The sequence below is a fragment of the Vulpes lagopus genome, chromosome X (assembly GCF_018345385.1).
Source record: "Vulpes lagopus strain Blue_001 chromosome X, ASM1834538v1, whole genome shotgun sequence".
Classification (NCBI taxonomy): Eukaryota; Metazoa; Chordata; class Mammalia; order Carnivora; family Canidae; genus Vulpes; species Vulpes lagopus.
The window spans coordinates 119,658,644-119,685,864 of NC_054848.1; the positions used below are offsets into that span (position 1 = coordinate 119,658,644).

The window sequence follows — 27,221 nt, forward strand, 5'->3', positions numbered from 1 at the left end:
GCACGGTATGATTTTAATATTCTTAAATTTATGGAGACTTGTTTGTGACCTAACATGTGATCTATCCTGATGCACATTTCATGTGCCCTTGAAAAGAATGTGTATTCTGTTGTTTTAAGATTTATGTTTTATATTTATCTATTATGTCCATCCATCTAATGTGTCATTCAAACACTGCTTCCTTATTGATTTTCTGCATAGATGGCCTATCCACTGATGTAAATGGGATGTTGACATCCCCTATTATCATTGTATTACCATTTTTTATGTCCATTAATATTTGCTTTATGTATTTAGGTACTCCATTTTTGGGTGCATAGATATCTACAGTTTTTATACCTTCTGCTGGATTGACTGTTTTATCATTATGTAATGCCTGTCTTTGTCTCTTGTTACAGTCTTTCTTTTCGAGTCTGTTTTGTCTGGAGGTGCCTGGGTGGCTCAGTTGTTGAGCATCTGATACTTGATTTTGGTTCAGGTTGTGATCTCAGCGTTGTGAGATCCAGCCCCACATCAAGCTCCATACTGGGTGTGGTGGAGCCTGCTTAAGATTCTCTCTTTGCCCTTCCTCTCCCTCTTTTATTCTCTCCCCCTATAAAATATAAAATAAAATCAAAAAGATAAAAAAAAATAAAGTCTGTCTTCTCTGATATAAGTGCTACTGCCCACGCCTCTTTTTTTCACTTCTAATTGCATGGTAAATATTTTTTTCCATCCCTTCACTTTCAGTGTGTATGTGTCTTTTGGTTTGAGACAAGTCTCTTATAGGCAACATAAAAGTGAGTCTTGCTTTTTTAAATCCATTCCACCACCCTATGTCTTTTCATTGGAGCATTTAGGTCATTTACATTTAAAGTAATTGTTAATGGGTATGTACTTATTGAAATCTTATTTGTTTTCCGGTTGTTTTTGTAGTTCTTCTCTTTTCCTTTCTTTTTCTCTTGCTCTATTTTGCAGTGATTGTAAGTTTCCATTGTGTTATGTTTGGCTTTTTTCTCTTTACTTACTGTGTATCTATTAGAGATTTTGGTATGCAGTTACCATGAGCTTCAATATATAAAACCTTAAGTATATAACAATCTATGTTAAGTTGATGCTCATTTAAGTTCAAACACATTCTTTAAAAAAAAAACTATGTTTTTTTACTCCTTCTATCCTCTTCCATGTTTTATGCATATGCTGTTATATTTTACATGTTTTTATTTATAATTTTCTGATGTTTAATTAAGCTTATTTCTTTCCACTTAAAGAAGCCCTTTTAATATTTCTGGTAAGGCTGGTTTCATGATGACAAACTCCTTTAACTTTTGTTTGTCTGGAAAATGATGTTTCCTTCAAATCTGAATAATAACCTTGCCAGATAAAATATTCTTGGTTTTGTTTTGTTTTGTTTTTTCAGCACTTTGAGTACATCATTACTAGTGACTGTAATTTGGGCAAGGCACTGCTCAGAGTACTGTAGTCTCAAGTGCCCTTGATCTGGTTTGTGGGTCAGTGGTCCATGCTGGAAAATGAAAGCTGAGAAAACTTGGGGCTGCTACCAACACCCCTTCATCTATCACTGGTAACTAAAGCAGAATTGTCCCTCAGAGACATTGTTCTCACCCTCAGAATCAGAGCCATGACTTGGAGATTTTGCTCTATTGATTCTTGCTGTTATATTTATTACTTATATCTCTATTGTTAGCTCTTCTTTTTTCTAGTGAGTGTCCTAATGTCCTAAGTGGAGGCTTAGAACATTAATTTAAGGTTAATCTTTTCTGACATAGCCATCTAGTGTTGTAAGTTTTCCTCTCAGCACTGCTTTATATAATATTTTTTATTTTGTTCAATTGAAAAAAGTTTTACATTTTCTTTTGAGTTCTTCTTTGACTCATGGTTTATTTAGGAGTATATTTCTTAGTTCCCAAGTACATGGGGATTTTTAAGATATATTTCTATTTTTAACTTCTAATTTTATTCCATTGTGGCCAGAGAACATACTTTATATAAGTTCCTTTAATTTTTTATGACAAAGAATATGGTCTATTTTGGTCAATGTTGTAGGTATACTTGACAAGTATGTGTATTCTGCTGTCATTGGCTACAGTATTCCATAAATGCCAATCAGGTCAGGCTGGTCGATAGTATGGTTCCTGTTTTTGCTACCTTTACCTATTTTTTGTCTACTATTATATGGCTTATTGAGGAGTGTTGAAACCTCTGTAATTAGAGATCACATTTCTCATTTCAGTTTTCAGTCTTTGCTTCATGTGTTTTTATTTTAAGATTTTATTTATTCATTTATGAGAGACAGAGAGAGAGGCAGAGACATAGGTAGAGGGAGAAGCAGGCTCTCCACAGGGAGCCCAATGCAGGACTTGATCCCAAGATGTTGGTATCATGACCTGAGCTGAAGGCAGACTCAACTGCTGAGCCACCGAGGCATCCCACTTCATGTGCTTAGATGCTCTGTGATTAGGTACATAAATATTTAGGATTGTTATGTATTCTTAATGAATTGACCCCTTCATTGTGAAACAGCCTTCTTTATTACTAGCAATGTTTTTTTTTGCTGTACTGTGTTCTTTTTCTGATATTAAAATAGTCATTCCAACCCTCTTTTGATTAGATTTGACATTTCCATCCTTTTATTTTTAACTTATTTACAGTTTTATATTTAAGGTGGGTTTCTCTAAGTAATTTTGGATCCTGCTTTTTAAAATGATCCAACTTCACCATCTTTGCCTTTTAAATTGGATGTTTGAATTACTTATATTTAATGTGATCATAGATATGGTTGCTATTGCTTTTCTATTTGTTTCACCTATTTTTATTACATTTTCCTGTTTTTCTATCTTCCTATAAATTATTTTTATTATTCCATTTCATAACATTTCATTCTTTATTAGCCATAATTTTTCTTTAAGTTCTACAGCACACACCCTTATCACAATATGCCTACAAGTAATATTATACTATGTCATGTGCAGTATACAAAACTTTCAACAGTATATTTCCATTTCATCTTCTCCTGGGCTTATGGTATTGTCATACGTCTTCCTCATATATATACTTCAAACCACACAATACACTGTTACTATTTTTGCTCTAAGTAGTCATTTATCATTTACAGAGATTTGGGAAAAAAACTATTTTAAAATTACCCACATAGTTTTTATTTTTGTTGCTCTTTCTTCCTTTTTATGGATCCATATTCCTATCTGGCATTATTTTCCTTCTGCCTGATACATGTCCATTTACATTTCTTTTTTTTAAGATTTTATCTTTTTATTTATTGGAGAGAGAGTGAATGAGAGAGAGAGCACAAGTGGGGGAGGAGCAGAGGGAGAGGGAGAAGCTCCCTGCTGAGTAGGGAGCCTGACACAGGGCTCAACCTCAGGACCCTGGGATCATGACCTGAGCCAAAGGCAGACACTTAACCATCCGAGCACCCATTTACATTTCTTGTAGTACTTATACTGGTGATTTTTCCAGCTTCTATGAATCTGAAAAGGTGTTTATTGTGCCTATATTTTTAAAATATATTATCTCTGATTATAGAATTCTAGATTGACATGTTGTTTCCAGTACTTCAAAGCAGTTGCTAACTACATTTTTGCTTGCTTCTTCCTTTTTTTCCCTAAAAGCTTTTATTTATTTACTCATGAGAGACACACAGAGAAAGGCAGAGATATAGGCAGAGGGAGAAGCAGGCTCCCTGTGGGGATCCTGATGTGAGACTCTATCCCAGGACCCCAGGATCACTACCTGAGCCAAAGGAAGATGTTCAGCCACTGAGTCACCCAGGTGCTCCTTGCTTGCCTATTTCTGACAAGAAGTCTGCTGTCCTTCTAACATTTTTCCCTCTGAACATTTTATTTTACTGTTTGCTTTTAAGATTTTCTGTTTATCTGAAGGGGAGTAGAAAATGTATTTGAAGAAAAAATGTTGAAACATTCTAAATTTGATGAAAATTATAATTTTCACAAAGAAGCTTGACAAATAAGAAACATAAATAAAATTACACAAAGCGATGTGGTCAAATTGCTTAGAACTAGTGATACAGGTAAATATGATCCCTGTTACTCTATGTTAGCCAGAAGCACCATATTTTTCATGAGTAGTCAAACTCTACATGTCTACAACCAATTATTTTCCACCTCTTCCACTACCTTATATGTTTCAACCACAACTCCAAAAGAAATAGACTAAAACTAAATAGCCATGTTCCTCATCTGATGTTCCCTATTTTAGAAAATAGCACTTGGGAGGGACTTAAGATAGGGAGGACCCTGCTTGCCTCATTCCATCAAACACAGCTAGATCAACAAAAAATTATTGTGAACACCTAGGAAATTGATCTGAGTATTAAGAGAACAATCTGCACAATAGGAAGCAGAGATCATGGCAGGTAAGAGGTGCAGAAGATGTGAATTGGGGGAGAAAAAATCCACAGTGCTGTGGAGGAGAGGGGGCCTTTCCACAGAGAGAGGAGAAAGAGAGAAAGGAAGAGAGAGCAGTGCATCATGTCACACAATAAAAACACCCCCAAAACCACTGACTGGGAAATATGGAGGAACTGACTATCACAAGTTTTTACAAACAGGGGACCTCAAATTTTGAGGGTTTAGAAGTCCATACCATTCACAAGAGTCAAGCTGGGTGGGCAGCAGCACTTGGGGAGAAAGAGGGCAGAGGCCGAGGAGCAGACAGTGGACAACTGTCCACTGGGATGGTGGGGGACATGGTGTAGGGATCCCCTGAGTTGCACTGGAAGAGAATGTTTCCCTTCCTGGAGTACATCTGAAAGAGGACATATTGCCTCTCCAAGAATAAAAGACCCACCAGGCACTATTGAGTGGTCGTTCATCAGCAAGTGACACAATCATGTGCAAAGGGCAGATAACCTGGTCTCATCTTTTTACGGTGCTTCACCATAAACTCCAAGCACTTGTGTGGCCAGGCAACTGCTCTTCTGGGACCAAATAGCACCAGACACTGTGCTGTGAGGCTCTTCTCTAGAGGAGAGGAGGGGCTCTGTGCCTTGCCAGCTCTTTTAAGATTTGGAGTTTTAAATCCCAGCCATATGCCAGAGATAAAACACAGAAGAGTGTGGATCCAGGTATGCTGATGGCCTGGGCATAGGCAAGTGGAGGGCAAGGAGGGGAGACTGTTCACTTGTCTGTGAGGGCTTTCTGAACAGAGGTAGATGTGACTTTCCCTCATGGGGACAAGAGAGTGGTGTGATGAGTGGTCTCACACTAGCATGGTGGGACTTCATGGAACAACAGAGCTCCCCCCATTGGAGGTGGAGCCATTTACACCAAACCCCACCCCCCATGCCCTCCAGAGTCATCTTTAGTAGGGTTGGACTGACTGTGAGCCATTACAGCAGGTATCTCTCCCAGAGGACCAGCACAGGGCCCCCACATGCACCAGGTCTACTGGTCATAGAGTGCTTCAAAGTGTCATCAGTTCCAGTTCTGGTGGAAATAGGACCAGGGTTTTTTTTTTTCATCCCTTTGGAATCAGGTTTACAATTTTTGGCTTGTTTGTTTATTTCCTTTTCTCTTTTTTGGATTAGGCTTTTTTCTTTTCATTTCTTTTTCTTTGGAATCAGGCTTATACTTTTTTGTCTGCTTGTTTTTCTTATTCTTTTTTCTTTTCTCATTTTTGGATCAGGCATTTGTTTGTTTGTTTGTTTTACCAGGCTTATTTATTTATTTATTTATTTATTTATTTATTTATTTTAACCAGGCTTATTTTAACAGACAAAACAAAACACACTTAGTTAAAGGTCCAAACACATCCACACTGAAAGCAAGGAAGAACTCTGCCAAGCATTGACCTGTGGGAAAGAACAACCAAAACCCAACAGCAGAGTGCACACAGCATACACCAGAAACATTTCCTGAAGTGCCAGGTCCTATACAGTGTGTGACCCCTTATTAATACAGCATTACTTTCAGGAGCAAGAAACATAAAAAGGTTTTATAATATGCAAAAGACACAAACCTAGATAAAGTGACAAGACAGAGGAATTCTCCCCAAAAGAAAGATCAGGAAGAAACCGCAGCCAGGAATTTTCTCAAAACAGACATAAGCAATACGTCTGAATAAGAATTTAGAAAAACAGCCATAACAACACTAACTAGACTAGAAAATAAAAGCATAGAAGACATCAGAGAAACCCTTACTGCAGAGATAAAAGACCTAAAATCTAGTCAGTGTCAAATAAAAACACTATAATTGAGATACAAAATTAACTGGATGTAAAAAAAAAAAATTAACTGGATGTAATCACAAAGAGGATGGAAGAAGAAAAGAATGAACCAGTGATATAGAAGATAAAACTATGGAAAATACTGAAGCTGAAAAAAAAGAAGAAAACTATTAGATCACAAACATAGACTTAGGGAACTCAGCAATTCCATAAAGTACAATAATATTCATATCACATGAATCCAAGAAGAGCAGGAAAAGGGGACAGGGTTAGTTGAACAAATCATAGCTGAAAACTTCCCTAATCTGAGGGAAGAAAACAGGCACTCAAGTCCAGGAGGCACAGAGAACTCCCCTCAACACCAAGACAAATTATAGTGAAACCTGCAAAATATAAAGAGAGAATTCTGAAAACAGCTAGAGATACAAGGTCTTAACCTACAAGGGTAAACACATAAAGTGAGCAAAAGACCTGTCCACAGAAACATGACAGGCCAGAAGAAAGAGGCATGGTATATTCAATGTGCTAAATGGGAAAAATGTGCAGCCAAGACTACTTTATCCAGCAATGCTGTCATTCAGAATAGGACAGATAGACAAGATTCCTTGTCAGGGAATCTCTGACAAGCAAAAAATAAAGGAGTTCATGAACACTATACCAGCACTGCTATAAATATTAAAGGAAACCCTTTGAGCAGAGAGACCAAAGCAACAAAGACTAGAAAGGAACAGAGCCAATCTACAGAAACAATGACTTTACAGATAATACAATGACATCAAATTCATATCCTTCAATACTTACTCTGAATGTAAATGGGCTAAATGCTCCAATCAAAAGACACAGGGTATCAGATTGGATTAAAAAAGCAAGACCCATCGATAGGCTGCCTACAAGAGAATCATTTTGGACCTAAAAACACCTACAGATTGAAAAGGAGGGTATGGAGAAGCATTTATCACACTAATGGGCATCAAAAAAAAAAAAGCTAGAGTAGCAATCCTTATATCAGACAAACTAGATTTTAAACTAAAGACTGTAATAAGAGATCAAGAAGGACACTATATTATAAGAATTCTATCCAACAAGAAGATCTAACAGTTATAAATATTTATGCTCCTAAATTGGGAGCACCCAAATATATAAATCAATTAATAACAAACTTTAAAAAACTAATTGATAATAACACAACAATAGTAGGGGACTTTAACACCCATTTACAGATACAGACAGATAATCTAAGCAGAAGATGGACAAGAAAACGTCTTTGAATGACACAATGGAATAGATAGATTTAACAGATAAAGAACATTTCATCCTAAAAGCAGGTGAATATGCATTCTTCTCAAGTGCACATCGAACATTCTCCAGAACAGATCACAAGTACAAAAAGATCAAGATCATACCACACCTATTTTCAGACCACAACACTAAACTTGAAGTCAACAAGAAAAAATTTGGAAAGGCCAAAAATACAGGGAGGTTGAAGAACTTCCTACTAAAGAATGAAAGTGTCAACCAGGAAATTAAAGAAAAAAAAATTTTTATACACGGAAGCAAAAGAAAAAAAAAACACAACAGTTCAAAACCTTTGGGATTCAGCAAAGGTGGTCATAAGAGAGAACTATATAGTGTTACAGGCCTTCCTCAAGAAACAAGAAGTCTCAAATACACAATCTAACTTTATACTTAAAGGAGTTGGAAAAGAACCACACATAAAGCCTAAAACCAGCAGAAGGGAAGTAATAAAGATTAGAGCAGAAATAAATGATATACAAATAGGGGCACCTGGGTGCCTCAGTTAAACATCTGCCTTCAGCTCAGGTCATGATCTCGGGTTCTGGGATTGAGCCCCACACCAGGCTCTCTGCCTGTCAAATTATTAATTGATTGATTAATTAATTGATTAAAATTAAAAACAGCATAACAGATCAATGAAACTAGGAGCTGGTTTTTTGAAAGAATTAACAAAATTGATGATTTTCATTGATAAACCCCTGGCCAGACTCATCGAAAAAAAGAAAGGACCCAAATAAATAAAATCATGAGTGAAAGAAGAGAGATCACAACCAATACCACAGAAATACAATTATCAGAGAATATTATGAAAAAACTATATGCCAAAAAATAGGGCATTCTGGAAATGGATAAATCCCTAGAACACATACACTATCAAAACTGAAACAGGAAAACACACAAACACACACACACACACACACACACACACAATAGAAAAATAAAATAAATAAATTAAATTAAATTAAAAAAGGAAAAAAAAGTTTGAACAGACCCATTATCAGCAAAGAAACTGAATCAGTAATCAAAAATCTCCTGACAAACAAGAGTCCAGGGCCGGATGGCTTCCCAGGGGGATTCTACCAAACACTTAAAGAATACCTATTCTGAAATGTTCCAAATATTAGAAATGGAAGGAAAACTCCCAAATTCCTTCAATGAAGTTGGCATTACCTTAATTCTGGATTTGGAATTAGGAAATAGGAATTTGGTAAAAGGAGAAATACAGGATAATATCCCTGATGAACATGGATGTAAAAATTCTAAGATACTAGCTAATAGCATCCAACGGTATATTAAAAGGATTATTGACCATAGCCAAGCGGGTTTTATGCCTTGGCTGTAGAGGTGATTCAACATCCACAAATCAATCAATGTGATACACCACATTAATAAAAGGACAAGAACCATATGATCCTCTCAGTAGATGCCAAAAAAGCATTCAACAAAAATAGCATCCTTTCTTGATAAAAACCCTCAACAAAGTACGGATAAAGGGAACATACTTCAACATCATAATGCCTCCAACTAAGATCTCACCTGGCCACTAGCTTGCTCCTCATTGGAATTTCAGGCTGATATGTGCTTGGGGTTTTGAAAACAAAAGCATGTTTCTCAGATATGCCTGGGCCATGCCTCCCATTCAGGCAATGATTGGTATTTTGTTACCAGAAATGGGCTTGGCCAAATATTGTAGTATGATGCCCTATATGCATTTAGCTAAGTGGAATTCAAAAGTTTCCAAAACCACACCAGAGAGATTGAGCATTAAAATGAAGGGTTAGAACTAATTTCTAGTGCTCAGAGGGAAGAAAGTCAATTTTGCACTAAAATCATTGGTCAATAGAGTGCTGAAGTTACCTTAAGAATCTTTTTAGATGGCAATAGGCAAGAAAATATCTCAAAATAGTAACTGACCTCCAAGCCCAGGTCGTAGTCGGTTGTCATAGCCATCCAGAAGACGATCTAAGATTCTGGTGAATATAGTGATGTTGTCAGTGCTGTCATCAGGAATATCTGGGGCATGCTTAGGAGAGAGTCTGAGACAGTGGAAGAAAAAGAGATAAAAATATAAGAATTCTTAAAGGAAACAATTACATGGTTAAACACTTTAAGAAGATTTCCATCAAAAGAGTGGGCCAATTAAATAGCCTTGTATCTTAACCAAATCAGCGCTTCCTATTCATCACAATGATTATCTGTAATAAAAGGCAGATGCTGGTCACTATACTTGAGCTCTTACTTCAGCAATGGCAAGAGTTTAACCAAACATGCTCTACCCCCAACCTAGTACTGAAAAAATACAAACAGCAATTGTTAACAGAAGGTGTTTGGGAACAGTACCCATCATAAAGTCATTCACCAAGGGGCACCTGGGTGGCACAGTTGGTTAAGTGTCCAACTCTTGGTTTCAGTTCAGGTTATGATTTCAGGGTCATGAGATTAAGCCCTGGGTTGGGCTCTACACTTAGCCCAGAATCTGCTTAATACTCTCTCTCCTCTATCCCTCCTCCACCCTGCCAAAATAAACAAATAAACAAACAAATAAATAAATAAATAAATCTTCAAGAAGAAGTTATTCACCAAATTGTGTACATGAATGAATAGTCCTCAAAATTAAAAAAAGAAAATTGTTACAAAGAACTTATCCTTTCTAACCTAGAGAAGCATAAGTTCACAGAACAACAGAGCGAGACAGACTGTTGAAGTACATTTAGTCTTCCTACCTACCACCCTATAGAGATAGAGCAACAAAACAATAATACTCCATTAAATGTTAAAGCTACCAGGCCTCTTAAGAGATTCCCTAATTTTTCTCATTTTATACATGGGGAAATAAGCTCAAAGAGGATACCACCAAATCTGCCCACAATCATATTGCTAGTGAGAGGTAGAAAATAGAACTGGAATCCAAGTTTTCTGATTTTCTTTTGACCCTCAGCTACTGCCTGCTTCTCCAGTTTGGATGCCTTCTGTAAGCCTTGCCAAGCGCCAGGCACTTTGCTAACCACCTACTCAGGTCCAGATTGACTGATACTTTCACTTTGTGAGGAGGGGCTTGTTGTGGTTTGACAGAACTAAAAATGAAACTCTCTGGGTAGTTTAAGAGAAAAGGAGGTATAGTGAAACAGATGGCTGTTGCTAAGGATCAAGAAGCATGGTGTAGAATCAATAATCTAAGAGCCAGGAATCCTGGTTCTACTCCCAGCTGTATTCATAATTTGAAATAGAATATTAAGCAAGTTATACTATTGAATCTCCATTCTTACCATAGGCCCAGAAAGTTTCCATTAATAGATATATTATAATGGTTCCCAGCATGCAGTCAGTCATGTCTATAAAAAATATAAGGTAACAGTTGAGAAGGAGTCTCAAGAGAATCTATATGTCTTCCCACAAATATTTATTCTTGGTGGCTACAAAAGTTCCTTTTATGAAAAAGACCCTGAGAAAAATCTACAGAATAGAAACATCAAAATTGAATAGTTCTCACTCTAAACTGCCACTCTCCAGCAGATAATCTTGGAAAAGTCATTTTAGACCTCAATTTCCTTAATTTATAAACTTAATTCAATTCACTTAATCATTCAATACAACTTTAATAAGCATCATCTATGTGCCTCTAACTGTTTAGGTGTTGTGATAGAGAATAAAAAAGGTAAAACAAGAGAAGTAATCATTCCCTTGCTTACAGGGTTGCTGAGAGCATCAAATGATAAGATATATATATATATATATATATAGAAGGAAAAAGGGAACTTGGCTTAAAGAGTCTAAAAACATACATTTGAATTTATTAGTGTGACCTTAGGCAAGTCATATGACACCTCTAGTAATAGCTTTCTCATCTTTAAAATTAAAATAACTTCACATATAAATTGTATTAATATTAAATAATATATTAAAATTGCCAGGCTTAATGTTTAATATCTGGAAGTATTCAAAGATTTTTTTTTCTTTTTTGAAATAGTACTGTATGCACTTCAGTGCATTATTCAAATGCAAATAGTAACAACAAATATTGGCACCACTATCAGCCAAAAACCATAAAGAAAACTCTGGCCAGAGAGGCACTGGAACCCAAAGGAGAGTAGAGATGATTGGCTGGTTTAGTGGACAGAGCACTAGAAGTGATACCATTACCTCATTGGGAAGGGGGAAGAAAGAAGAGAACTATAGTGCAGAGCTAACAAACTGACACTAATATGTTGAAGAGATAAATACAGACACCCTTCAGATGACAGCCCACACTTAGCTCAATCCACCAATATTCTGAATCCATTTTACATAGGCTGTGGAGAGAGAGGCTCAATTGATTTTGTGCACATTACTTACTCATTATCCCTTAACTTTCATTGTGGGGACCCTTAGCCCTGGTTAGCCTAATTCAATTCCTGGAAAATAGATCTATAAATTGAATGAAAAACAATTTCCTTGATTATTGAAGTAGTTAGAAAGGAGAATCCTCACAGAGTTATAGATGAACTATAAAGGGCTTCAAAAAAAAAATAAAATAAAGGGCTTCAGAGATTATATCCACTCCAGGTGGATTGATAGATGGGAATTCTAAACCCCCGAACATCATTTTTTAATTGCCCCGAATGTTAATGGGAAAAACTAAAATTTGGAACTAGAATTCTTGAATATGAGGCTAATACACTATGATACCTCTTTTACTGAAATACTAACTTCCATGGCAATGCATTTCCATTCTTTGCTAATGTGTTGATTATGCTAGCAGAATTCCACACTAATAACCTTTAAACTTTTAAGCAAAAAAAAAAAATATTTCTATTAAATATCACTCCAAAGCAACTTTCAATAGCTTTCTCTGTGATTTTGCACTTAGTTATTGGTCATTTTTTCTTCTAATGTGCACTAAATTATTGCAGAGTTGGAAGCTTTAATCTAGAACCCAAGTCAGAACTGAAAGTTCTGTAGTTTGTTCCAATCCAAAGTAGTCTTCGGGAACAAAAAAGACTCTTGGTATGTCAGAATTATGGAGAGACTTAGAGATCATATAACTATTTTGTTTCCATTTTACAAATGAAGCACCTGAGACACTGATGAGAGAAAGACACTGTTCAAAGCCACATGCATATTAAGTTGATAAAATTGATGTGACTGTGCCTGTTTTGCCTCATATCTGTTATTACCAATTGGATTTAATATTAATAATCCATTGTTTGAACATGAAAATAATGTTATTAATATACAATGTATAGGTATGGAAGGTTTAGTCATTTTTTAGTTCTAAAGATGTAATAGTGGTAAGTCCATAGGATTAGAGTAAAATGAACAGAGTTTTAGTCCTGCATCTGCCACTAACTGTGTAACCTATTTCCTTACATGTAAAATGCAGATAATAATATCCTATTTTAGAAAGGTTTTAGAAGAAATAAGTAAATAAGATAACAAATATAAATTTGCTTTGTAAATGGTAAAGCTCCATATATATTGAGGGTTGTTCTTTCCTTTCCCTGCTGCACCCCCCCACACACACACACAAACTTCTGAAAATGTAGTGAGAAACCTTTGGAATATAATCAATAATATTGTAACAACATTACATAGTGATAAATGGTAACTATACTTATCCTGTTGAGCATAGATTAATGTATAGAACTGTCAAAACACTATGTTGTACACCTGAAACTAATATAACATTGTATGCCAACTATATTTCAAATTAAAAGTAGTATAACTGAACCTTCTTAGTCTTTTAAAAAAATAAGTTATGTTCAAAAAAATATACTTCAATAAATGGATTAATATACAAAAAGAAATACAGGCACCCTTATGCTATGGGACAATTAAGAACATTAACCATTTTGGGACTAAGCCCAGGATATTGGTAGTAACAGCATTATTTCAATACCTTGAGGATGTAGGTATATATATGTTGGGGGGAAGCAGGAGAGGCACAGATGGAGCTGCTGATACAGTTCATATAACAACCCAAAGAGAAGAGAAATTTACTTTATTAAAAGGATGGCATTTTCCCTAATACTGTATATCTCCTGGAAGAGAAGAGATTTTTAAAAATAAAACAAATTGGAGGAATTAAGATGGTGGAAGAGTGGGGACCCTAAGTTCATCTGGTCCCTGGAATTCAGCAAGGTATCAAATCATTCTGAACACCTGAAAATCAATTGTAGATTGAGAAAAAGAAATGCTGCAATTCTTTTCTACAAATAGAAAAGTGACCACGTTTTGGAAGGTAGGAGGTGTGGAGACTTGAATCCTGGGTGATATGTCAGAGAATATGGTGGAGTGGAGGGAGCCAGCTTATGGAGTCTATCACAAAGTATTATAAGCTGTGGAGTGCAAAATCAGAACTTTTAGAAGTCTGCTACAGTGGGGGACGTCCATGGCTTAAAGGTGTTCAGGTGGTGAAATGGGTAGAAATCTCATGTGTAACAGTGTGATCTCAGGATCCCCGGGGTCACAAGAAGAAGGGAGGTGCCTGAGTGCAGCAGAGCTCCCAGGCAACAGAGTGGGGAAGCCAGCTGAAAACAGCCTAGGCACCGGCCTTTTGCTCATAAACTGCAAACTGACGCACAACTGTGTGACTACTCTCCGGGCAGGGGTCCAGCAAAAGTCAGGAGCATAGTGAGACTCCCCTCCCTCCTCTGGAAGGAACAGTAGGGAGTCCATGTTGGAGGAGTCAGGAAAATCTGGAGACTTGAAATTTAGTTGTGTGCCTGAATAAAAACACTCAGTTACAGGATGGGTGAACATAGTTCAGACAGAAACCAAGGAGACAAGAGTGACTGGACTCTTGTTTGTCAGAAGATACTTGATTTCTTTGCTGGTTATAGATCTGTTCTTATTTCTATTTCTTCCTGTTTCAGTTTTGGTAGTTTATGTATTTCTAGGCATGCATCCATTTATTCCATATTGCCTAATTTGTTGGCATATAATTGCTCATAATATTCTCTTATAATTGCTTGTATTTCTGTGGTGTTGCTTGTGATCTTTCATTCATGATTTTATTTTTTCTTTTCTTTTTGCTAAGTCTGGTTAGAAGTTTGATTTTATTAATTCTTTCAAAGAATCAGCTCCTAGCTTTGTTGATTTTTTCTACTGATTTCTTTTTCTATTTCTATAGCATTGATTTCTGCTCTACTCTTTATTATTTCTCTTCTTCTGCTGAATTTAGGCTTTATTGGCTGTTCTTTTTCCAGCTCCTTTAGGTGTGAGTTTAAGTTGTGCATTTGAGACTTTTCTTGTTTCATAAGGAAAGCCTGCGTCACTGTATACTTGCATTTAGGACTACTTTTGCTGCATTCCAAACATTTTTAACTGTTTTGTTCTCATTTTCTTTTGCTTCCATATATTTTAAAAATTTATCCTTAGATCCTGGTTGACCCATTCATTCGTCAATAGTATGCTCTTTAACCTCCATGTATTTGTGGTCCTTCCAAATTGTTTCTTGTAGTTGACTTTAAGTTTTAAAGTATTGTGGTCTGAAATATGCATGGAATATCTCAATCTTTTTGTACCAATTGAGACATGATTTGTAACTCAGTATGTGACCTAGTCTGAAGAATGTTCCATGTGCACTTGAGATGAATGCATATTCTGCTGCTTTAGGATAAATGTTCTGAATATATCTGTTATTTCCTTCTGGTCCATTGTGTCATTCAAAGCTACTGTTCCCTTGTCCATATTCTGCTTAGATGATCTATTATTGTGAGTGGACAAGAGTTCAGGGCCAGATGGCTTCCCAGGGGAATTTCTACCAGACGTGTAAAGAAGAATTAACACCTATTCTTCTGAAAACGTTCCAAATATTAGAAATGGAAGGAAAACTTCCAAATTCCTTTGATGAGGGAAGCAATTCCTTGATCCCCAAACCAGGCAAGGCCCAATATAAAGGAAAATTACAGGCCCATATCCCTGATGAACATGGATGTAAAAATTCTCAATAAGATACTAGCTAATAGCATCCAATGGTACATCAAAAGGATTATTGACCACCACCAAGTGGGTGTTATTTCAGGGCTGTAGAGGTGATTCAACATCCACAAACCAATCAATGTGATAAACCACATTAATAAAAGACAGGACAAGAACATTATGATCCTCTCAATAGACGAAGAAAAAGCATTTCACAAAATAGCATCCTTTCTGGATAAAAGCCCTCCACCATGTAGAGATAGAGGGAACATATCTCAACATCATAAAGGCCATATATGAAAGACTCAAAACAAATATCATCCTCAATGGAGAAAAAGCTTTTCCCCTAAAGTCAGGAACATGACAGGGATATCCACTCTCACCACTGTTGCTCAACACAGTACTAGAATTCCTAGCCTTAGCAATCAAACAAAAAGAAAAGGCATTCAAATTAGCAAAGAAGAAGTCAATCTTTCACTCTTTATAGGTAACATGATACTCTATGTAAAAAACCCAAAAGACTCTAGAAAAAAAAAATGCTAGTACTGATAAAGGCATTCAGTAATGTCACAGGATATAAAAACCAATGCACAGCAGTCAATTGCATTTTTAGACACTAACAATGAGGCAGAAGAAAGAGAAATCAAGGAATCAATCCTATTTACAATTGTACCAAAAAATATATGATGCCTAGGAATAAACCTAACCAAATTGATAAAGAATCTGGACTCTGAAAACTACAGTACACTTATGAAAGAAACTGAAGAACACACAAAGAAATGGCAAAACATGCCATGCTCAAAAACTGTTAAAATGTCTATAGTACCCAACGAAGTCTACACATTTAATGCAATCTCTATCAAAATACCATGAGCATTTTTCACAGAGCTGGAACAAACAATTCTAAAACTTGTATGGAACCAGTTAAGACCCCCAAATAGCCAAAATAATGTTGTTAATATTAATATGACAATGTAAACATAATGTTAAAAGAAAACCAAAGATGGAGACATCACAGTTCCTGACTTCAAGCTGTTTTAAAAGATGTAGTCATCAAGACAGTATAGTACTGGCACAAAAACTGACATATAGATCAAAGGAACAGATTAGAGAACCCAGAAATGGACCCTCAACTCTATGGTCAACTCATTTTTGACAAAGCAGGAAAGAATATCCAATGGAAAAAAGACAGTCTCTTCAACAAATGTTGTTGGGAAATTGCACAGCCAAACACAGAAGAATAAAACTGGACCATTCTCTTACACCATACACAAAATAAACTCAAAATGCACGAAAGACCTAAATGTGAGACAAGAATCCATCAATATCCTAGAGGAGAATATAGGCAGCAACTACAGTGACTCTGTTTGCAGTAACTTCTTGCTACACATGCCTCCAAAGACAAGGAAAACAAAAGCAAAAATGAACTATTGGGATTTACTCAGGATAAAAGGTTTTGTTCAGCAAAAGAATCAGTCAACAAAACTAAAAGGCAACCTACAGAATGGGAGAAGATATTTGTAATGACATATTAGATAAAGGGCTAGTATCCAAAATCTATAAAGAACTTGTCAAATTCAATATCCAAAACACAAAAATCCAGTCAAGAAATGGGCAGAAGACATGAACAGACATTTCTCCAAAGAAGACATACAAATGGCCAACAAGCACATGAAAAATGCTCCACATCACTTGGCATCAGGGAAATACAAATCAAAACCACACTGAGATACCATCTCACACTCATCAGAATGGCTAACATTAACAACTTAGGAAAACAACAGATGTTGGAAAGAATGAAGAGAAAGAGGAACCTTATTACTGTTGGTGAGAATGCAAACGGATTCAGCCACTCTGGAAAATAGTATTGAATTTCCTCTAAAATTTAAAAATAAAGCTACCCTATAACTCAGCAATTGCACTCTTAGGTACTTATCCAAAGGATACAAACATAGTGATTTGAAAGGGCACATGCAGTTCCATCCACGTTGAAGCAAATGGTGGGTATTTGTCGTTTCTAATGGCTGAGTAATATTCCATTGTATACATAAGCCACATGGAACTGGAGGGTATTATGCTGAGTGAAATAAGTCAATTGGAGAAGGACAAACATTATATGCTCTCATTCATTTGGGGAATATAAAAAATTGTGAAAGGGAATAAAGGGGAAGGAGAAAAAATGAGTGGGAAATATCAGAAAAGGAGACAGAACATGAAAGTCTCCTAACTCTGGGAAACAAACTAGGGGTAGTGGAAGGGGAGGTGGGCAGGGAGTGGGGGTGAATGGGTGATGGGCACTGAGGGGGGCACTTGATGGGATGAGCACTGGGTGTTATTCTATATGTGGGCAAATTGAACACCATAAAAAATAAATTTATAAAAATAAAAAAAGTCACAGAAAAATAAATAAATAAATCGTTTAAAAAAAGAAAGAAAGGGCACAAGCACTCCAATGTTTATAGCAGCAATATACACAATAGTCAACCTATGAAAGAGCTCAAATATCCTTAGACAGATGAATGGATAAAGAAGAAGTGGTATATTTATACAATGGAATATTACTCAACCACAAAAAAAGAATGATATCTTGCCATTTGCAAAATGATGTGGATGGAACTAGAGGGTATAATGCTAAGTGAAATAAGTCAGAGAAAAATAAACACCATATGTTTTCACTCATGTGGAATTTAAGCAACAAAACAGATGAACATAGGGGAAGGGAAGGAGAAATAAAATAAGCCAAAAACAGAGTAGGAGGCAAATCATAAGAGACTCTTAACTATAGGAAACAAAGAATTGCTGGAGGGAAGGTGGGTGGGGGAAGATGGGAATTGGGTGATGCGCATTAAGGAGGGACCTTGAGGTAATGAACACTGGGTGTTGTATACAAATTACTAAATTCTACCTCTGAAACTAGTAATATAGAATATGTTGACCAAATTGAATTTAAATAAAAAAATAAAAACAAATAAAACAAATTCAAAATTACTGCACAAAACATGACACCAGCAAGAAAGAGGGCTCTGACCAACTGCTGGGGCCAGGTTCCTTCTATACTGCAATGCACCTGCAAGTCCTAAATCAAAGCTCTGAGCCATCACTGCAAGGTACTACTGCTAATGTGAGCCCTACCCCTAAGGTTTCAGGTTGGGTGTCTGACCCCTAAGAGCTACAACCAGACTACCATTGCCCTGAGCTTCATTCCTTGGATCCTACATCACATGGCTCTCAACTGACATTGCCAGGGCTGTGCTGCCACTGTTGTACCCAGTTCCCTGAATCCCTACATATGTTTTTAACAGACCACAAAAAGTTGTGCTGCTGCTATCCTGTGGCTTCCCCTGGAGGACACAGTTGAAACTTTGATCAACTATCTCCAGATTGTGCTAGCACAGCATCCTGACCCCTGGATCCAAGCTACCACTGTACTCTGTCATCCCAGGGCCCATGCCACTGCTGTATTCTCTCCTACCAGCTAGAATTATAGCAGTATTCCCCTGAGACCGATGTACTGGTTCCATGAGACATATATGTAGGCCCACACCCTAGATACCAGTGCCATAGCTGCAGCAACTGTGCCTATGCCCCAGGACCCTGGTGCCATGGTAGTTCCACATGACCTGATTCTACAACATTGGTTCTGAGTATCAGGAAACCCAACCTGGCACTGGGAAGGATCTTCTTAGCTAGAAATTCTTCCCATGGGCATAAAAGGAGAGAGGCGAGAACAGGAAGACCCCAGCAGCCTCAGCCTCTGAAGATATAAAAAGCCCTACCTGTTACTACTACCCGCAGGGCCTCTATAGCCTTAGCCATAGAAGATCCCTATAGTCTGGCCAATGGCAATCTCAGCCAGTAGAATAGCATAGAGACTGTATCACTATGCCTTCTCAGGAACCAAAGATGCTGGATCCCACTCAGCTGGCACCTTTAGAGTCATCTCTATGTGAATGTCTTTTACTAATAAAGCCAATTTGAAAAGATTGGGAGAGGTAACAGTACACGTAAATGCACAGACATCAATGCAAATCCATCAAAAACAAGAAAAAGCAAGAAAATATGACACTATCAAAGGACAAAATAATACTCCAGTAATGAGCCCCAAGGAATGGAGATTTGTGAGTTATCTGAAAAAGAATTTGAAATAATGATTTTAAGGAAGCTCAGTGAGCTTTGGAACACAGATAGACAAATCAATGAATTCAGGAAAATAATACAAGAACAAAATGAGAAATTCAACAAACTAGAAATAATTAAAAGAACCAAATAGAAATTCTGGAGATGAAGAATACAATGAATGAAATAAAAAACGCAATAGATTTGTTTCAACAGTAGGATCAATTAGGCAGAAGAATCCGTGAGCCTGAGAACAGGTCTCTTAATATTATCCAGTCAGAGGAGAATAAAGAAATTAGAATTAAAAAGAGTGAACAAAAGACTACATGAACTGTAGGACATAATCAAAAGAAACAATATTTGGGGATGTCTGGGTGGCTCAGTGGTTGAGTGCCTGCCTTCAGCCCAGGATGTGATCCTGGAGTCCCAGAATCAAGTCCACCATCAGGCTCTCTGCATGGAGCCTGCTTCTCCCTCTGCCTACATCTCTGCCTCTCTGTCTCTCTCTGTAGGTCTCTCATGAAAAAAAATTTTTTTTAAATCTTTAAAAAATATTTGTATTAAGAGAGGAAAGAGGGGGGAAAAGGGATAGAAATTTTATTTAAAAAAAAAAAGAAATTTTATTTAAAGAAAAAGTGGCTGAAAACTCCTCAAATCTGGGGAGAGTTATGGTTATCCAGGTACAGAAAGTTCATAGATCCTCAAACAGAATTCAACTTAAAAATATCTTCACTGAGACACATTATCAAGCTCTCAAGAATTAATACAAACTTGAAAGCAGCAAAAGAACATAAGAGACACCTAACTCTGGGAAATGACCAAGAGGTAGTGGAAAGGGAGGTGGGCAGGGGGTTGAGGTGACTGGGTGATGGGCACTGAGGGGGCACTTGACGGGATGAGCACTGGATGATATGCTATATGTTGGCAAGTTGAACTCCAATAAAAAAAATAATTAATAAAAAAAGCAGCAAAAGAAAAAAGAATTATCACATACAAGTGATCTCTGATAGGACTTATAAGCAGATTTCTCAGCAGAAACCTTGTAGTCATGACAAAGTGAAATGATATATATAAAATACTCAAAGAAAAAACTGTCAACCAAGAATACCTTCCCTAGCAAAGCTGTCATTTAGAAATGAAGGAGAAATGAAAACTTTTCCATAGAAAACTACTAGGAAGGAATTCATAACTACTAGACCTTCCCTATAAGAAGTGCTAAAGGAAGTTCTTCAAGATGAAATAAAAATGTTCTAATTAGTAATATGAAAATATACACAAGTATAAAATTCACTGGTAAAGCTACATATATAGTTACACTCAAAATACTCATAATAGTGGCATATAAATCACTTTTAAACCTAGCATATAGGTTAAGAGATAAAAGTGTTCAAAATAGCTATAGCTACAATATTACATTAATTGATACAAAATATAAAAAAATTAAAATTGGAACATCAACATAAATTGTGGGTGGCAAGTAAATACATAAAAGTTGATTAGGCAACTGAAGTTAAGCTGTTATCTGTTTAAAATAGATAATTATAAGATATATTATGTAAGCCTCATGGTAACCACAGAGCAAAAACCTGTAATAGATACAAAAATAATAAAGAGGAAAGAATCAAAACAAACCACTACAAAAAATAATCAACTCACAAAGAAAGATAGCAAGATGAGAAGAAAGAAACTAAGGAACAACAAAATAATCAGAAAGTAATTCACAAAATGATAGAAGTCCATATTTACCAATAATTACTTTAAATATAAGTAATTTAAATTGGACACAAAGAGACTGAATGGAAATAAAAAAGCAAGGACTCATCTATATGCTATATTCAAGAGACTCACTTAAGCATTAAGAACATTCACAATCTGAAAGTGAATGGATATAAAAATATATTTCAAGCACATAGAAACTAGATAAGAGAAAATATATTTTAAGTCAAAAACTAACAATAGACAAAGTAGGTCCTCATAAAATGATAAAAAGGTCAATTGATCAGGAGAATATACCAACTTTGAGCACCTATTCATTCAATATTGTAGCACCAAAATATATTAAACAATTATTAACAGAAGTGAAGGGAGAAATAGAAAAGCAGTAATAGTAGGGGACTATAATATCCCATTTTCAGCAATGGATACATCTTTCAGAAAGAAAACCAAGGGGTTCCTGGGTGCCTCAGTTGGTTAAGTGTCTGCCTTCAGCTCAGGTCATGATCTCAGTGTCCTGGGATCAAGTCCTATGTCAGGCTCCCCGCTCAGTGGGGAGTCTGCTTCTCCCTCTTTCTCTGCCCCTCCCCACCACCCCACTTATACTCTGTAATGAATAAATAAAATCTTTTGGGAAAAAAGAAAGAAAATCAATAAGGAAATAATGAATTTGAATGACACTTTAGAAGAAATGTGCCTAAAAGACATACAGATTATTCCACCTAGCAGCAACCAAATATACATTCTTATCAAGCTCACATGGAATATTCTCCAGGATAGATCACATAATAGGTCAGAAAACGGCTCCAAATTTAAGAATATTGAAATTATACCATCTTTCCTAACCACAACATCATGAAACTAAAAATCAATTCACAGGGAAAAAGCTGAAAAGTTCAAGTGGATATTGAATAACATGTTTCTAAAGAACTAATGGGTCAGAGAAGAAATCAAAAGGGAAATAAAAAATATACATTGAACCAAACAAAAATGGAAGCACTACATATCAAAATATATGAAATGCTTCAAAAACAGTTCTAATAGGAAAATTTATAGTGATAAATGCCTAGATTAAGAAACAAGAAAGATCTCAAATAAACAACCTCACTTTATACTTCAAGGAATTAGAAACAGGAGAACACACTATGCCCAAAGTTAGCAGAAGAAAGTAAATAACAAAGATCAGAGCAAAAACAAACTACAGACCAGAAAAACAATAGAAAAGATCAATGAAACTAAGACCTAGTTCTTTGAAAAGATAAGTGAAATTGACAAACCTTTAGCTAGATTAACTAAGAGAACAAGAGAGAGGATTCAAATAAATAAAATCAGATATGAAAGACAGGAGGTGACAAGGAGTTAAGATGGTGGAGGATGAGGGAGACCCTAAGCTTGTCTTATCCCTCAAACACAGCTAGATAGTTATTAAACATCTGAACATTAAACATCTCTGAACATCTGAGAAACCAATCTGAGGTCTGAGAGAACAAAATTGCAAGTCTACAAGTAGAAAAGTGACCACCTTGTGGAAGGTAGGAGATTTGGAGAGTTTAGGGAGGGGAGATATAGCTGTGGGTATGGTGGCAGGGAGGAAGCCTGCGTATGGAGGCTACTGCAAAGTATTATAATCAGCCAGCACAAAATCTGAGCTTTTATAAGTCCAATACCAGGGGATGTGCCTGGCTCAGATGGCAAAGTGGAGCAGAATCCCAGCGGTGACAGTATGGTCTAAGAATCCCCTGGGTCACAGGAAAAATGGATGGTGACAATGTGCTGTACTGTTACCAGGCATAGGAAGGAGCTAGGAAGCCAGCTGAGAGCAGAGGGTCTTGGTGCTGGCTTTCTGCTCTGTCTGACTATAAACTGTGAACCACTGTACAGCCACACTACTGCTTCCAAACAGCTGGCAAATAGCTGGCAAACAGCCAAAGTTTGGCAAGACTCTTGCCCAAAGGGACAGCATGGGTCCCAGTGATGGGAGTCCCTAAAATTTGAAGTTCTGAAACTCTGTCCTGCACCTGAGATAAAAAAAAAAAAAGCTTGGATACAGGCTGTGTGAATGCAGGCTTCAGACAGAAACGAGGGACACAAGAGAGGTGGTTGATGGCACTTCTGTGAGGGCTCACTGAAGAGTGGAAGGTACACTTTCAGCTTTGGGACTAGAAAGCAGAGTGCCACCATATTCATCCCACCCATTAGGGCTGAAAGACTTCAGGGAACAGCTCAACCTAGTGGAGATCCAACCCATTTACACCAAGCGCCGCCTCTCCCCCTGCCCTGGAAAAACATTTCTACTGAAACAAGTAAGCCTTAGAATCAGTGGAGCAGACTCCTCCCCCAGGAGACAAGCAAAAACAACATTCTCCCCCCAAGTTTACTGATCATACAGTGCTGCAAAGCTTCAGCTCTAGGGGAAATACTATCTAGCTTCCTTTTTATATTTATGTATTAACTTATTATTATTTGTTCATTTATTTTCTTATTTTTTCAATTCTTTTTAAAATTTATTATTTCTATATATTATACATTTTTTAATTTTCATTTCATTTATTTATTTATTTTTTATTTTGGGACCTAGACTCTTTACAAGCAACCCAAAACATACCCTGGATCTAGGGGTTTTTTTGGCTTTGGGGCTTTTTTTCTTTGTTTCTTTGTTTTGTTTTTCTTTTCCTTTTTTCTTTCTTCCTTCTTTTCTGGACAAAAAGAGAGAAAAATTCACCCCAAAAGAAAAAAAACAGTAAGTAGAACTCACCACCAGAGATTTAATCAATACGAATATAAGTAGGATACCTGAACTAGAATTTAAAATAACAATTATAAAGTACTAGCTGGACTTGAAAAAAGCACAGAAGACACTAGTGAAGCCCTTACTGCAGACATAAAATAACTAAAATCTAGTCAGGCCAGAATTAAAAATACAAACCTGAATGGATGCCATGACAATGAGGATGGACAAACTAGAGTAATGAATCAGTGATATAGAAGATAAAATTATGGAAAATAATGAAGCCAAAAAAGAGGAGGTAAAGAAAGGTATTGGATCAAGAAAAGAAGAGAAAGGATTCAAATAACCAAAATGACAAATGAGAGAGGAGAACTAACAACCAACCAACAACACTGCAGAAATACAAAACACTGTGAGATGACATTATGAAAAAATATATGCCAACAAATTGGACAACCTAGAAAAAAATGAATAAAATCCTAGAAAATATATCCTAGCAAAACATAAAGCAAGAAGAAATAAAAAATTTGAACAGACTGATTACTAGCAAGGAAATTGAATCAGTCATCAAAAAAATTGAAACAGACAAAAATCCAGGACCAGACATGGGACTTCTACCAAACATTTAAGGGAGAGTTAATACCGATGCTTTTCAAACTATTCCAAAAAATAGAGAGGAAGGAAAACGTCCAAATTCAGTTCTATAAGGCCAGCATGACCCTGATTCCAAAACTAGATAAAGACACCATAGAGAAAGAGAACTACAGGCTAAATAACTCTGATAGATGCAAAAATCTTCAACAAAATATTAGCAAACCTAATGCAACAATACATTCTAAAAAAATCATTCACCATGATCAAGGGATCAAGGGATACAAAGATGGTTAAATATTTGCAAATCAATCAACATAGTATGTCAATCAATAAGAGAATTGTTTTTGATAGATACAGAAAAGGCATTTGACAAAGTCAAATGTTCATTCATGATAAAAACCCTCAACAAAGTGCGCTTAGGGGGAATATACCTTAACATAATGAATGCCTATATGAAAAACCCACAGTGAACCTCATACTCAATGGGGAAAAACTGAGAGCTTTTTCCCTAAAGTCATGAGCAAGACAAGAATATCCATTCTCACCACTTTTATTCAACATAGTACTGGAAGTTCTAGCTACAGCAATCAGAAAACATAAAGAAATAAAAAGCATAAAAAAAGAAAGAGCATTCAAGTTGATAAGGAAGAAGTAAAACTTGCACTATTTGCAGATGAGATGATACTATATAGAGAAAACCCAAAAGATTCCACCAAAAAACTGCTAGAATTGATAAATGATTCTATAAAGTCTCAGGATATAAATCAATAAACTGAAATATGTTGTGTTTGTATATATTAATAATAAAGTAGCAGAAAGGGATCCCTGGGTGGCACAGTGGTTTAGCACCTGCCTTTGACCCAGGACCTGATCCTGGAGACGGGGATCGAGTCCCACATCGGGTTCCCTGCATGGAGCCTGCTTCTCCCTCTGCCTGTGTCTCTACCTCTCTCTCACAAAATAATTAAATAACTAGGAATAAATTTGATCAAAGAGGTGAAAGATCTATACTCTGAAAACTATAAAATACTGATAAGAGAAATTGAAGACGACACAAAGAAATGGAAAGACATTCCATGCTCACTGGTCAGAAGAACAAATATTGTTAAAATGTCTATACTGCTCAAAGCAATCTATACATTATGCCGTCTCTACCAAAATACCAACAGCATTTTTCACAGAACTAGAATAAACAATCCTAAAATTTGTATGGAACCACAGAATAGCAAAAGCAATCTTGAAAAAGAAAAACAAAACTGGAGGCATCACAATTTCAGACTTCAAGTTATACCACAAGCTATAGTAATCAAAATAGTATGGTTCTGGCATATGAATAGAAACACAGATGAGTGGAACAGATTAGAAAACCCAGAAATAAATTCTTAATTGTATGGTCAATTAATCTTCAACAAAGGAGGCAAGAATTTGCCACAAGGAAAAGACAGTCTCTTCTACCAATGGCATTAGGAAAATTAGATAGCTACATGCTAAAGAATGAAACCAGACCACTTTCTTACACCATACACAAAAGTAAACTCAAAATGGATTAAGGACACTAAATGTGAGACTTAAAACCATTAAAATCCTAGAGAATAACAAAGACAGTAATTTCTCTGATGTTGGCTTTAACAACATCTTTCTAGATATGCCTCCTGAGGCAAGGGAAACAAAAGCAAAAATAAACTGCTGAGACTGCATCAAGATAAAAAGCTTCTGCACAGTGAAGGAAACAATCAACAAAACTAAATGGCAACCAACTAAATGGAAAAAGACATTTTCAAATGACTTATCTGATAAAGGATTGGTATCTAAAATACATAAAGAATGGATACAACTTAACACCCAAAAAATAAATAATCCAATTAAAAGAGCTGAACACACGAACAGACATTTCTTCAAAGAAGATATCCAGATGGCAAGCAGACACATAAAAATATGCTCAACATTACTCATCATGAGAGAGATGGAAATCAAAACTACAATGACATATTCACACATCTCAGAACGGCTAAAATCAAAAACTCAAGAAACAACAAGTGTTGGCTGAGGTGTAGAGAAAAGAAACCCTCTTGCATTGTTGGTGTAAATGCAAACTGATGCAACCTCTGTGGGAATGTAGTGGTATGGAGTATGGAGTATGGAGGCTCCTCAAAAAGTTAAAAGTAGAATTACCCTATGATCCAGCAATTGCATTACTGGGTTTTTAACAAAAGAATAGAAAATTGCTAATTCAAAGGAATACAAATACTCCTATGTTTTTAGCAGCAATATTTACAATAGCCAAACTATGGAAGCAGCCCAAGTGTCCATTGATAGACGAATGGATAAAGAAGATGTGGTATATAGAGTAGACTATTATTCAGCCATAAAAAGAATAATATCTTGATATTTGCAAAAACATGGATAGAGCTAGAAAGTATAATGCTAAGCAAAATAAGTCAGGAAAAGACAAATACCACATGATTTCACTCATATGTAGAATTTAAGAAACAAAACAAATGAGCAAAGGAAAAAAGAGAGAGAGAGAGGGAGAGAGAGAAACTAAGGAACAGAAAACTTACTTCCTGCCCTTAAAGAGCCAGTGTATGAAATAACTCAGCTCAGGACACACCACCAAATCAGCAGTTTGAAAAGTGCCTGGTGAATACATGAAGGAGATATGTTGACTAA

At 36.3% G+C, this 27,221-nt stretch overlaps 1 protein-coding gene across 2 annotated transcripts in view; it reads right to left on the reverse strand.

The window, feature by feature from the left end:
- GABRA3 (gamma-aminobutyric acid type A receptor subunit alpha3) overlaps positions 1-27,221 on the reverse strand; it is a 335,382-nt gene that overhangs the window by 211,851 nt on the left and 96,310 nt on the right. For both annotated transcript variants that reach the window (XM_041741466.1, XM_041741465.1), the window contains exon 3: positions 9,416-9,537. In XM_041741466.1, the coding sequence (XP_041597400.1) occupies positions 9,416-9,537 (122 nt within the window). The remainder of the gene's footprint in view (positions 1-9,415; positions 9,538-27,221) is intronic.